This window comes from Schistocerca gregaria, chromosome 1, assembly GCF_023897955.1.
Source record: "Schistocerca gregaria isolate iqSchGreg1 chromosome 1, iqSchGreg1.2, whole genome shotgun sequence".
Classification (NCBI taxonomy): Eukaryota; Metazoa; Arthropoda; class Insecta; order Orthoptera; family Acrididae; genus Schistocerca; species Schistocerca gregaria.
The window spans coordinates 1172984110-1172999655 of NC_064920.1; the positions used below are offsets into that span (position 1 = coordinate 1172984110).

The 15546-nt window shown below is 40.5% G+C and overlaps 1 protein-coding gene across 2 annotated transcripts in view; it reads right to left on the minus strand.

The window, feature by feature from the left end:
• Positions 1–8683: 8683 nt before the first annotated feature.
• The window catches only part of LOC126284342 (ATP-dependent RNA helicase DHX15 homolog), a 71821-nt gene continuing 64958 nt past the window's right edge, over positions 8684–15546 (minus strand). For both annotated transcript variants that reach the window (XM_049983200.1, XM_049983209.1), the window contains exons 11-14: positions 14636–14758; positions 11617–11807; positions 10102–10264; positions 8684–9422 (exon numbers count right to left, since the gene is read on the minus strand). In XM_049983200.1, coding sequence (XP_049839157.1) covers positions 9295–9422; positions 10102–10264; positions 11617–11807; positions 14636–14758 — 605 coding nt within the window. In that variant the 3' untranslated portion in view covers positions 8684–9294. The remainder of the gene's footprint in view (positions 9423–10101; positions 10265–11616; positions 11808–14635; positions 14759–15546) is intronic.

The following is a 15546-nucleotide window of genomic DNA, read 5'->3' on the forward strand; positions in this document are numbered from 1 at the left end:
CCCCTATAGTTCTTAGCAGGCCAATAGCATCTCTTGTTCCTTTTACTCTTATAAATCCGAACTGCTCCTCTGCAATCCCTCTATCCAGCTTGCCATGTAACCTTCTATTCAACACTCTCAGCAAGACTTTAGCTGCATGAGAAATTAGACTGATGGTCCGGTGCTCTTCACATTTTTTAATATTTCTCTTTTTCTCTATTGGTATCATAACTGTTGCAGCGAAGTCCTCAGGCTATTCCCCTTTGTCATATATCTCGTTACAGAGGTATACTTTCTTTTCTTGCCTTGTTTCCCAGACTCTTCAGCAGTTCTACTGGCAAATCATCTATTCCACATGTCTTCCTATTCTTTATCTCCTTCATTGTCTGTTCTACTTCTGCTTCCAAGATAGTAAATCAACTCTCTCTCTCTCTCTCTCTCTCTCTCTCTCTCTCTCACACACACACACACACACACACACACACACACACACACACACACACACACACACACACAGTCACAGTCTCTGGTGAGAGGCTGCCAAGGCCAGACTACGAGCAGCAGTGCATGAAGGGAGAAGCAATCTAGGTGGTGGCGGTAAGTAGGAGGCTGGGGAAGAGATGGGAATGATGAAGTGTTGCTTATGAAAGCATATAGTGATAAGGTGGAGAGAGGATAGGACAGCTAGGCACAGTTGGGAATTTAGATGGAGAGCTAGGGAGGGTTGGGACAACAGAAAGGGAGAGAAGCAGAAAGGCTGCAGGTGTTGGTGAAATAGAGGGATGTGTAGTACTGGAATGTCAACACAGAAGGAGATAGGTGGATAAAGAGGGAAAAATAATTAAGGCTGAGGGCAGGAGGATTATGGGAAAGTAGGATATATTGTAAGGAGAGTTCCCAACTGCGCAATTCAGAAAAGCGATGTTGGTGGGATGGATGCATATGGCACAGGCTGTGAAGTAGTTATTGAAATGAAGGATATCATGTTGAGCAGCATGCTCAGCAACAGGGTGGTCCACTAGTTTGCAAGCCACAGTTTGCCGGTGACTTTTCATGCCAACTTAGACTGCAGCACATTGGTTGCAGCTTAGCTTGTATATCAAGGGACTGCTTTCACAGGTTGCCCTACCTTTCATGGGATAGGTGTTTCTTATCACCAGACTGGAGTAGGTGGTGGGGGATGAAGTATGTGTCAGGTCTAGCATCTAGATCTATCGGAGGGATATGAACCATGAGACTGGGAGCAGCGGAGGTTCAATGGGCAGCAGAATACCACTGTGGGATGCATGATAATGGTAGTGGCTAGAACATTCCTCATTTCAGGGCCCACAAGAGGTAGTCAAAACCCTGGCAGAAAATGCTCCAGTCCAGTGTTGTAGTGAGTCATGAGGGGAATGCTCCTCTGTGACCGAATGGTGGAACAATGGGAGGTTGTGGGTGCCTGCAAAGATAGGAACACAAGACCTGCTTTTATACAAAGTTGGGACGGTAATTATGGTCTGTGCAGGCCTCAGTGAGACCCTCCGTATATTTCGAGAGCGACTGCTCGTCACTGTACATGCAATAGCCACAGGTGGCTAGGCTGTATTGAAAGGACTTCTTGGAATGGGTGGCAGCAGTCGAAGTGCAGGTATTGCTGGTTGTTGGTAGGTTTAGTATTGACACAGGTACTGATGTATTCATCTTTGAGATGGAGGTCAACATCGCGGAGTGTGGCTTGTTGGGTTGAGGAGGACCACGTAAAGAGAATAAGGGAGAAGGTACTCATGTTCTGAGGGTGAGGAGAGAGATGGACTCAGGAGAGAAGTTTTGGGATAGGCCTAAGGGTTTGAGACAGAATGGAGATCATGCTGGATTTCTGGAATAGGATCACTATGGCAGGGTTTGTAGGTGGATGAATCTGGCACTGGGAGGAATCCTTTTGCCAGGAAATATTTGCAGCTCAAAACAATGGTGGAGCCTTTGTCAGCAGGTACTATTATAAAGGCTCCACCACTGTTGTTTGGAACTGCAAGGATTACCTGGCAGAAGGACTCAGCGAGCTGTCAGATTCATTAACCTACAAACCCTGCCACATTGATCCCATTCCTGAAATCCAGCAGTATCTCTAGTCTCTACTCAAATCCTTAGGCCCATCTCAGAACTTCTCCCAATTCCATCTCTCTCCTCACCCCTACCACTCCCACCTTCAACAGACTTCCGTAAGTCCATATACCCAACTACCCAGGATGCCCCATTGTGGCCGGGTACTGTGCCCCCACAGGGAATCTCTGGTCTTGGAGACCAGCACTTTCAGGCTACTACCTACATCCTACCCTCCTATAGAAAAGACACCAAACATTTCCACCACAATCTCCACAGCTCTCATTACTTTGGAATATCGGTGCTCTGCTCTTCACTACTGAATCCAACTCCCTTTACATTAACATCGCTAATACCCATGATCCTGACACAATTGGGCACCGTTTTTCCCAAATCTGAGGGATTCCTACAACCTCCTTCCTGGTCACCATGACCAACTATATCCTCAATCACATTTACTTCTCATTTGAAGGCATCATCTACCAACGAATCTGGGGTACAGCAATGGCAACCAACATGGCATCATCCTATACTAACCTATTCATGGACCATCTACAGGACTCATTTTAAACCACCCAGAAACCCTTCCTTGATGTTGATGTTGATATCCACCTCAGAGATCAGTACATCAATACCTATGTCCATATCAAACCCCCAGTAATACCTTCACTTCAACAGCTGCCACCCATTCCATTCGCCTGCAGTGACGAGCAGTTCCTCTCGAATATATCAAGGATTTCACCGAGGTCTGCACAGACCATTATTACCCTCCCACCCTTTTACAAAGACGTATCTATTTGTGCACATCTCTTCCAAAGTCCCATCATTCGGCCACAGAGGAGCATTTCCCTCGTGACTCAGTATCACACAAGACTAGAGCATTCTCTGCCAGCATCTCGACTACCTCTCATTGAGCCCTGAAATAAGAAACGCCCTAACCCCTATCCTTCCCGTGCTCTCATTGTGGTGTCCCACTGCCCATCGAACTTACACAATATCTTTGTCCAGCACTACACAACCCCTGCTCCCAACCCCTTGCCTCAGGGCTCTTATCCCTGTAATAGATCTTGATTCAAGACTTGTCTCATACATCCTCCCACCACCACACCCTCCAGTCTGGCAACAAGCAACACCTATCCCATCAAAGGCAAGGCTACATATGAAAGCTAAACTGCAACCCCTGTGCTGCATTCTATGTGGACATGACAACCAACAAGCTGTCTGTCGTCTGCATGCATGGCCACCGATAAACTGTGGTCAAAAAACAAATGGGCCAGCCCACTGCTAAGCACATTGTCCAGCACGACATTCTTCATTTCGTTGACTGCTTCACAGCCTATGCTATCTGGATCCTTCCCAATATCACCAGCTTTTCTTAACTAGGCAGATGGGAACTCTCCCTGCAATATATCCTATGTTCCTGTAACACTCTTGCACTTAACCATCCACCACCTCTACCCTACTATCCCTCCCCCTCCCTACTGCAGCCTCCTTTTTATCCCCCCCCCCCCCCCAACCCAGATTACTTATCCCATCATGCACTGCTGCTCACAGTCTGGCCTCTGCAACCAGTTTGTGTGCATGTGTGTGTTTTTAATTCCAATGAAGGCCTTTTTGGCCAAATTAAGACTATTTCATTAAGATCTTATGATTAAAATATTTGCTCATTTCAAAAATTTTAAGGAAATTACTGAAACCATTCCTTAAGTTCATATTGAAACGGGAAGAGAATTGTGAACAATGCCTGACCTTGCTGAAGAAATAAATGCCAAATGTACTTACACTTTAATTCCTTGCATATCCATTTGTTTTGGGGATATGCTGTCCCATTTCAATGCCAATTATGAAGTACACTCCTGGAAATTGAAATAAGAACACCGTGAATTCATTGTCCCAGGAAGGGGAAACTTTATTGACACATTCCTGGGGTCAGATACATCACATGATCACACTGACAGAACCACAGGCACATAGACACAGGCAACAGAGCATGCACAATGTCGGCACTAGTACAGTGTATATCCACCTTTCGCAGCAATGCAGGCTGCTATTCTCCCATGGAGACGATCGTAGAGATGCTGGATGTAGTCCTGCGGAACGGCTTGCCATGCCATTTCCACCTGGCGCCTCAGTTGGACTAGCATTCGGGCTGGACGTGCAGACCGTGTGAGACGACGCTTCATCCAGTCCCAAAAATGCTCAATGGGGGACAGATCCGGAGATCTTGCTGGCCAGGGTAGTTGACTTACACCTTCTAGAGCACATTGGGTGGCACGGGATACATGCGGACGTGCATTGTCCTGTTGGAACAGCAAGTTCCCTTGCCGGTCTAGGAATGGTAGAACGATGGGTTCGATGACGGTTTGGATGTACCGTGCACTATTCAGTGTCCCCTCGACGATCACCAGAGGTGTACGGCCAGTGTAGGAGATCGCTCCCCACACCATGATGCCGGGTGTTGGCCCTGTGTGCCTCGGTCGTATGCAGTCCTGATTGTGGCGCTCACCTGCACGGCGCCAAACACGCATACGACCATCATTGGCACCAAGGCAGAAGCGACTCTCATCACTGAAGACGACACGTCTCCATTCGTCCCTCCATTCACGCCTGTCGCGACACCACTGGAGGCGGGCTGCACGATGTTGGGACGTGAGCGGAAGACAGCCTAACGGTGTGCGGGACCGTAGCCCAGCTTCATGGAGACGGTTGCGAATGGTCCTCGCCGATACCCCAGGAGCAACAGTGTCCCTAATTTGTTGGGAAGTGGCGGCGCAGTCCCCTACGGCACTGCGTAGGATCCTACGGTCTTGGCGTGCATCCATGCGTCGCTGCGGTCCGGTCCCAGGTCGACGGGCACGTGCACCTTCCGCCGACCACTGGCGACAACATCGATGTACTGTGGAGACCTCACGCCCCACGTGTTGAGCAATTCGGCGGTATGTTCACCCGGCCTCCCGCATGCCCACTATACGCCCTCGCTCAAAGTCCGTCAACTGCACATATGGGTCACGTCCACGCTGTCGCGGCATGCTACCAGCGTTAAAGACTGCGATGGAGCTCCGTATGCCACGGCAAACTGGCTGACACTGACGGCGGCGGTGCACAAATGCTGCGCAGCTAGCGGCATTCGACGGCCAACACCGCGGTTCCTGGTGTGTCCGCTGTGCCGTGCGTGTGATCATTGCTTGTACAGCCCTCTCGCAGTGTCCGGAGCAAGTATGGTGGGTCTGACACACCGGTGTCAATGTGTTCTTTTTTCCATTTCCAGGAGTGTATTTATAAAGTCCTCTGCATACTCGCAAGTGACCAACCAACTGGACTGTATAAGCACTTGGTCAACCAACTTTTCTTGTGATGTCGGTCAGGTAGGACCATTAGATAGCACCCCCATCCCCTCCCCCACCACCACTTCACCCAACAGTGTCGTGTGTAGCATTGTCGTGTCCACCACCCAATAAAAGTTCTCCTTTCGTTACTGCGCGCAGGGTTAAATGATGTTCCAATACACATCATAATGTGCGAGGCAGGCGAAACCTTAATGACAGAGTTTCTGGAGATATTTAAAGACTGCAGATGTTCATGGGACACATTGTGCGATGAGTATAGCAATAGAGATGCACGAAATGAAGCACTTTTTCCATTTGTTAAACATCCATAATAATTTCAAGTGACAGAAAAAGAGAGCTGACAATATATACGTTATGAATAAAAGTCCACCGTCCTCATGTATTTTGGCTTTTAGGTTTCTTTTCCAGTACTTTTCAGTAACGATATCTAAAAACTGAAACACAGAGTCAAACATTTATTCATAACATACTTGCATCATTGTTATAAGTGTTAAAAATGTCCAACCTATGTCCAAGTCTATTATGAAGGATGAAGTTTGAAATTTTTTCAGTTGTAAAAGTTGCTAAATGCTTCATTTCTCAATTAACTGTCATTTATTAGATGATGTGTGCCACCACCATTTGTAGTATTATTATTATTGTTATTATTAGAAATGAGTTTGTTAAATGTACAGGGACATTTTATGCTTCTTACAGAAATAAATAAATTAATAAAGTTTACAAGATCATCTTTTGTTTATTTTGCTTTACCATGACGTATTTACTCAGACAACTATAAATCATGTTACAGGTTTCAGGAACCATTTTCAGTAATAATTGTGGGGATACAAAAGTGCTGAATTTGAGGTCCTCTAAGTACCAGCAGTGGCTAGAAGCCATGACGTAGTTAAAAGATTCTCCTCATAGCTCACAGTCTGTCTCATGACTAATCTTTTCCTTAAAGAATGGTTTCAAGAATTTCAGCAGCTCCGAAATGTCTGTTTTATCCATTATTAGATAATTATAAGAATCATTGGCTCCCAGGCCATTTTTTTCTTTGCATTAGCTACTTCTTTGGCCATAACTTTTTCTTCTGCCTTGCTGCCTCTGAAACACCAAGGCAAACCATAGTTTTTGTTTCTGTGCAAAACCAGGTGGGATCTTTAGAACATATATTCCATGAACTTAAGATAAACAAATCACAAAACGGGGGGAGGGGCACTGGAATTGCTGAGCACAGTCTGTCAGGATGTGTGTAGGCTGCCATGAAGCTGGTCTGGTGGTCAGCCAATAAATTGGCGAGTGTAGAGGGGGGCCTTGTGCTGTAGTCCCTGAAACTACAAGACTATGAAGGAAGTGGTTGTTTAGCAACTGAGTTTTGGAAGATATTGAAAAAAGTTTCCAGAAGAAAAATATCTGCCAACAAAAGTTTGTGCCAAGAGAACTTTAATTTTGGGACCACTAGGGTGCTTGTATCGCTCTAAGCAACATTTGAACAAATTGAAAGTGAAATAATGATCTGAACTAACTGAGCATTTAAGTGATCTCCTGTTAACTGTACTCACCAGTTACCAGCCAGATTTCAAATGGCCTACTGGGGGGAGGGGGGAGCTCAATGGTTAGTTTTAAAATTAAAAACTCACTCTTCATTGAAGAAATAAAAAATTTTCTTCCTTCCCGTTACTGATTACTCTCTATCAAATGTAATTACCTTCGGTTCACATCTGTAGGCTTGCAGCTCCCTAAAGTAAGGTTAGTGGCCACCCCTGTTCTACAGTTTGATCAATTGTGGCTATAAGGGAAACATGCCAACAACAGACAATACATAAATTCAAAATTCATGCAGCAACGTAGAACTTACTGCATTCACTTTCGCTTGATCAATACTTTCTCCTGGTGGTGGGAAGAGGAAAGGGGGAGGGGGGTAGGGACTTAAGTTCAAAAGTCTATCAGTTTACTATCATTTTTAAGAGCCTAGATGTTGCTCCATCTTTCATTTGGCGGGCAGCGACCAATATCAGTCCCTGCTGCCATCTAGTTCCAGACAACTTTATGGTGGAATTATCAAATCAGCATTGCAGCTATCCTTAATGCTTTTATGAGTGGTGAATATAACACAAGACAAATTTGAGGTTGTACTATTGATTGGACACATGAACCTAACATACAGACTATTTTGTTTGTAATGATTAACCAAAGCATAGGACTTCCGAACAGTTATTTTTAAAAAAGCACCTACTTCTGATGTTTTGTAATACCGCAAGCAGTTTTAAGGAGACTGCATCAAACCAGTTACTTACCAGACTGACTACTGAGAGAGTTTTCAAGCTGCAAATTATGATATTCCAACTAATTAGATTATGTATCAACAAAAATCAAATTGCTTCTTTCAAATTACAGACTGTGCTAACTATAATAATATATGTAGTTACTTTACGTTGCTTGCAATGAAATTTCGTACATGTACATTCTTTTATTTCCTCTTATCCACTAGGTTTTAATGACAGCAACAAAAAAAAATTATTTCCAAACAATTCAAATATTATTTTGCACTATATACATAATACAGAAAACATAAAAGACTGCTATACTGAAGACATAAGTGGTGTGTTCATTAAAATTTTCATCCTCACTTTGCAAATCTAATCTTCCTGACCACACAACCACCCATGACAAATCACTCTAGAAGACTGTAGTAATATGACACACCCTATCAAGCTCATACACAACATACAAACAATAGACTTCTTTGGCATCTCTGTCTTCAGTACCTGCAATAAGTAGGTAGCTGTATGTAACTAAATACAAAACTATTCTTCTCCATCATTAACAGGAATGTAATGCCCAAAACAACAAAAGTGCAAATGCATTCACTACTGAGCAAAACAGACAATTTTTTGTTCATTTATACACATGCATTAATTTAAAAAAGAAAACTGTTAAAGTTCCTAGTGCAGTCACAAAAAATATCTCGCTTGAGTTTAACATACAAATTTAATACCTCCACTTTTTGTTTAAAGTTTCATCAATATTATTTCATGAGCAATATCTCCCACTGTATGAAATTACTCATAAAAACAGTTCTTAAAATGCTGATATACTACATTCCTGTATGTGGTTTCTAATAGCACTTTTTCAAATCTCATTTTCTGTTAATGTAAAAAAAAAAAAAATTAATTTTATCTTCCCTCTTACAGCGAAAACTATAAAATTGGAGGCTGCATGTGGGGTTTAACTAGGCATAAAAAATTTGTAACACATACATTTTTATCAAAATTGATATCAAATTCTGTACCTTCTTTTCTAACACATTTTAATAAACAAAATATTGCTCACAGTATCAGTAGAAATGACAGCTACACTCCTATATTCATAGTCACAAATGACAGCTATTTCCAAACACACTGCAGAGACCACACAGAAAAATTCATATTTCAGATTGTCCTGTAATCACTTCTGCAGTCCAACATGAGGATGCGCATAATTGAAACAACATGTTCATTCACAATATTTGAATCCACACTTTACAAAATCAGTCCAAAATGCCCTCTTTTTGACATTTTGAAAAGAAACTTAAGTGCACTGTACAAAGAAACTGATACTACGAACTCATGACGATGAATGAATTAGATGAAATATGTCCTATCACTTAGTGAGACCACATGTCAATTAATTAAAACAATGTACATATGGATACAATAGTTCCAACAATGTGTGAGTTTTGTGAATAAATACATAATGTGTTTATGGTAAATGATAGTCGTGGCGGTGGTGGTGGCAATGTCCAAAAAGTTGCACCATAGCAGTTCACATTTTCATATGCCGCAACAAGATAACTACAAACACCTGGTACAGACCAGCACTTGTAAGAAAATCACAACATCCTGTTTTAAGCAGCAGCAATACATCAAAAGCCTTCTTGATACTGGCGAGTTTCCATCTTCGCCTGGAGGATTTCAAGTTGCCTTTTCGCTTCACACTGTGGAAAGTTGTTGAGATCATAGTACTGAGGTGCAATCTTCAAAACCCACTCAGCTGAAAAAACACAAAACACAGGTTATATATCAAAAACCTAATAGCTGATGCAAAGTGATATTATTGTAAGAAAGCTGCAACTGTGGGTACTGTTTGCTTTAGCTGACAGTTGTGGAAGACCATGCATTGCCGTATTGCTATCAATCTAACATGACAACCAATTACTTTTGACATAAAATTAATTAGAACCAAGTACCCCTGTTACAATGATAATGAAAACAACCAATGTCAAAGTTGCAAACATTTTTAAATTTTAAACAAACTGAGAATTATCGTATCAGAGACATTTGTATCTTAAAGAGGAGTCGAAATCAGGATGATGATTATTGATATGACAACAGATTTCTTGGTGTCACTAATTTTTATACAGCGCACTGAAAAAATTTAAAACTTCGCCACGAAAACAATTTTTCTCCTCTCCTGCCACCCCCCCCCCCCCCTCCTTTCCACTGTCACATTTTTGACTGATGGCTGCTTACCAATCTGTGATTCACATAAATTTCCATACTCCCCACTCACCAAAAACCAGTTTTTTTTTTTTAAGCTGAATTGTGTAGGTGGGAACTTCCCCGCAGCATTTTTCCATCTATTCCATACATATATCAGTTAATCAGCATCTCTTTTATTTAAGGATAATGTTCTACCTTCTAATTCTTCTTTTAATACAAACAGTACTTACGTTTGATGTCTGTCACCGTCCTAATATAGTTTTTCGTTGTTAAAACGAATTCATTGTAGATGACCCACTCTGGTTTGTGGTCGAGACAGGTTGACGGATGTAGCTGCACAACTTGGTTATCTTTTATAGTTAAGTAATGACCTGTTCGCTCTAAATGGGCAACCTAAAATTAAAATAAATAATACCATTAACAATGATAGCATTGTTTCCCATATTGTAATGTACTATGACTAAGAAGTAACTAGAAATAAACTGCACCACAGCGATACGCTGCCCGAACCTAGTAACACACATGCCTGAACTCTTGATTACTCTTTCTCTCTGTACATTGTATTGTACGCCAATCGTAATGCTGAGTCAACTTTCAATTCTATGTATTTCATTTCTACGTCAATTGATATACGAGCCTTTATTCCTCAATGGTAATTTTTTAGTTTTTATTACAAATTCTTGATTTTGTTTGGATACCTTTTGCTGTGCTCTCTCAGTATCTACAAAAATTATTAAGCAAATTACGAAAACAATGTCCTATCACAACTACTTTCATATCTTCTTATAGCAGTGTCCATGTAAGAATGAATTGGCGTGAAGTGTTCTGTGCAGAGAGAAAAGGAGACTATTTTGTAGCTTTGTCAGAGTACTCTCTGTCTGGCAAACACCTCACACTCCAGCCACTGCCTAACCTGATAACTGGCAATGGTAGGGGTGACACCAGACTACTGTTTCTGCTTCTGACTCTTTCTAGCAGAATTTATTTGCTCAGAAAACTTGTTGCTTGTTAACAAAATACCTATTGTGTTTGCTTTATGCCTGCCCTAATGAAAATGATATTGGCTAAGCAACATCACCATACCTAAAATAATGTGAAAATTAATGCTGAATGTTCTACGCACACCCCAAAGCACGCAACAGAGGCTGAAGTCTAAGAATAACGCTACTGTACGGAGTGCCACATGGTACAATGCTCCTTGCCACTGCACATTACCCCACCACCCACCTTACAGCACCCATACACACAATTTCAGTTCGACAAAGCTTCACAATGACATTCTAAACTAACTTCTCTCCATAATTAGATATTTTGTTACACATAGTGTTTATTACAGAATTATCTTCACATACTGCTGAAGATATATCTACAATGAAATATAAAGATAATAAACATAGTTCTTCAACAACACTTCTTGAAAAAGTAATTTTTAAAGCTATGTTGTGTTGCTGCTTCTTATGCAAGAAATTATTCAGACAAACTGACTTTGAAAGTTTATTATATCCTTATATCTGCATGACCAGTAGCTGGTCAATAAACAGTAGTATTTTCCCAACTGTAGAAAAATTCTATCTTAAAAACTGTATGCTTTTAAGCATATGAACATCTTCATTTATCTGTAATACAATCTTATTGCTCAAATTTTTTTTCACGTCTGAGGATGTAAGTACAATTCTACACATCCTGACTGTTCCTCTTATTGATGCCATTACAGTACAATGAATACTGGGAAAAACATTACATACCTGCATAAAAAAACCAGCAACGAGTGCTTTCCGAATATTTATGTAGTAATCTTTAGACGTAAAGTCCGTTGACGTCCTTTTCAGGTTGAACCTGTCCATTATGCGGGACAGCTGTTGTCGCACATTATCTCCTGACTTGAGAGACCTGTAGTTGACGAAGTTATCGTAACACCACTGAGGGTCCTCTGAATCTGTTGGAAAACAAGACACTTACCACAAAATTCACTTTCATTAACTACTCAAAGTGAATATCGAAAAATGGAAAATCCATGAAAGTAATGGCTCCAGCTGCGAGAGAGTGATCATGTGAGAGTTGCATTTGCGTTTGCGCATGCACATCATGATTAGGGAAACTGGCAATTTATATCCACAAATATTAGAACAAAATGAGCAAGCGAAAAGCAACTAAACATCGCCTGTAAGTAGGAAATTGCTGTACCTTTACACAGTGCTACGGAAATTTTTCTCCTAATTATAGTCTGACGTCTATGACTCCTCAAACTTGCCACTCACCAAAAAATGCTCGATAAAGCATGCTGCGCTCTCAAATATTTCAGTGTGTCGCCTATTTTCAATTAAAATGTAATATTCATACACCTAATAAAAATATACATTTCCAAGATTGCAGCAAGATACAACACATCAATGTTTTTCACACAATGTAACCAGAATATGAGCTCAAAGACAGTGACCAATCATTATGAAATAGGTACTAATTAAAGAATAAAATAATATATTACAACAAAGTGCACCAAAAGTGAGTAAGGTTTTCTCATTTAAACTACATATGACAGAGAACCTGGCACGAACAAAATATACCTACAAATATTAGTGATTACTGCCTCATTTGTGTATCAGTTGCTGTGAAAATAAAAACTGACATCCTGTACACCTCCTCCCACTTTATTTTTGATGTGATTATAGATAAATCCAGTTAATAATTATAAACACATTACAATTAGGTGTTCTATCCTGTTGACATTTCTGATTATTTTTGGTCTTTGGAATGCATATCCTGCATGTTTGCTAAAATGTTTGGGAATTTTCTTTTTTTTGTAGATGTTGTCCCTTATATGAAATTTTCTTTTCTCCAAATGGCTTCAATAAAACTAAGGACACCAGCAGTTTATGGAGCTTTACAAGCTTTCAGTCTCTTTAAAATGATCAAATTATTATTTCATAACCACCTCTGTCAACCTAATGTTATCCAGAATGTTTTTCACCATAATTCCTCTGCACAACTCTGCCACATTTTGTGTTCTTCATTATTACCCTGTCCTTTGGAGTCACATTTATTCTCTCTCTCTCTCTCTCTCTCTCTCTCTCTCTCTCTCTCTCTCTCTCATTTTTGATGTGGATATGAACGTCCTGATGATCTCTGTCTGTAACCTGATAAAAGTTTTCGTTTATTTCTTTACAATTGTTTGGAAAACCACTTTGCTAACATACTCATCTGCCTATCTATAGCAGTCTGTAAAGTGAGTATTTTCTTCTGTCAATTCTTAATAGTACGTAAACTATTTTATCATCATTTAATATCCTGTTGAATCAATGCAGAGGTAGTGAGACTTACTAGGTTTCACATCTTAGGCAATTTCACTCGTGTTCAATCTTTTATAATTTGGTCCCAAAGCCTAACCTATCATTATAAACAATGCACGGTTTTAAATTTATTTCTTGGCAACCTATTGTATTCCACTATCAGTTAGCAACCTCGGTTAGTGCTCAAAATGAAGCTCTGAAGACTATGACCCTGACTGAAATGTTCTTACATACAAAGAAATTTTTTAGCACCAGGAGAAAGGTTATGGTCTGCTTCTGTAGCCAATGGCATACTCTGTACTCAAATGCTAAGTTGCTCATATCAGTATTGCCACAGTTGTTTACCAGTTGGCATCACAAGATCTGGAAGGTACATTATCAGCGTGACATTGGGTCAGTTTCATGATGATATCTCCAGTAATTTCAGAAAACAACGCAGTTTGCCTCACCAAGTTAACTTCAGGCTCAAAGATTCAGGCTGATCATTGGTCAATGAAGAGCATATTGCTGCAGTACAGAAACTGGAGGAGAAAGTTTCGTCTTCTAGTGCTGGATGTAACATGAGACTATAAAGACACCTAACAGCCATGGACCACAGCTTAATGAACATAAAATAAAATTCATGAACAATGAAAGTACTGGATGTGAAAGCTTACAGTGTCCATCACAAGATCCAGAAATCACTGGCTCCAACTGCAGTTAACCTCATTCTCAAAGGTTACATGAAATTGTGGAGCCTCATCAATAGCAGACACAGTAGTAGATTACAGGTTGTGCATCAAAACTTTGGAAGTGGTGGCTCTCCTATGTGAAAACTACAGTCACAGGCAACAAAATCTGGCTCTATTACTATGATATTCTGAGCATGTTTCGTATCAGGAACTGATTATATGAAGATGATAGTACAGTAAAAAAACTCCAGTCAAGAAGGTCTGTAAGCAGTTGCAAAATGATAAAATAACACTGGCCTGAAACACTTCAACTGTCCATCCCAACCCAAGCAGCCAAAGATTGGTTCTTTTTTAACATCAACATATGAACACACATGTCAAAAATTTGTTCTGATATTATACCTGCAACGGTATTCAAAGATCTGTAGCATTATAGAAGTACTCATGACCACAAACCCCTTGTTCCACAATAAAGACTACATTTCAAAATTTAAGTAAAACCTTTCACCCTCTCTATCCAGATATCCTGAACTATTGAAGATCCCATTCAGGTGACAGTTGGGAGGGAGGGGGAGGGGATGGGGGCAGAGAGCAAACTGGAATTATTTCATATAGGCTAAAAACCAATAATCACTTTTTTTTACACTTGTGTGTCAATTTGGGCATTATGGCGTGCAACACTCAAAAGTAACAAAGGCAATTTATTTTTTCCTAAAGCTACACATATTTCTGTGTTTTTAATTCTGTATTATTTATACAATATTAGAATTAACTTAATGAAAGCTAAAAAACATGTCAATACTTACTCTGCTTGAAGGCGTGGTAGACGTTCAGCAGCGTGAGGTGGTCCCCGTCGATGTGGGCGAAGCGCATCTTGGCATCGTCAGCAGCCTTCTTGGCCTCGTTGGGCCGCACAAAGCACTGCGGGACTAAACAGTGGAGGAGAGGGGACAGCCCGCATCCAACCAATTTAGTAGTGCCCAGACACACCGCACTAGCACCGAATATGCCAGTGGCTGTTTCAACCTATGGAAGCTACAACAAGTTAGAATCCTCCGCAACATTGGTATTGTTGTCTTTAAGTCATGAGTCTGTTCAACTTTTGCCCCAAATGTAAGAAGCACAATCATTCAAGTGAAAAAGAATGATTGTCATCATACCTTAAGAAGAAAATATTTAATTCGTAACTTGACTTTGGGGAAAAAATTGGGCACTAGGGAACATTCTTACAAATCTATGATTCCAACTTGTTGAAGCTTGCAAGTATATTCTATGACAAAAATCTGTAGTGCACTCTGGTGCTTCATTTATTTGACAGAAAAACACACATTTTTAAAATCATTTAACCTGGTGGTTAACATAAAAAATGTTTATTTTACAAAACAGTTTTTTGTTACTGAAGAATAATACCACCTTGCCTTCAATCATTTTTGTATCAGAATGTTTCACCAACATTTAAATAACATTACAGATTCTCCCTTCTTCCAATCCTACAATAAGAACAACTATCAAGAACTGTTAGCATTTTATTACCATTTAAGTGGTCAGGCATTGACGAATTTAACTTTTAGCAAAAAACTGACAATCTTAAAAACTTTGCTGCTGGAGTCTTATCAGCAACTGCTGCAGTTACTTCTGTCCCCATGGCATAGAAGTACATATTACACGTATCTTAGTTTTGTACTAATATAGGACTAAGCTCATCAAAAAACTGATT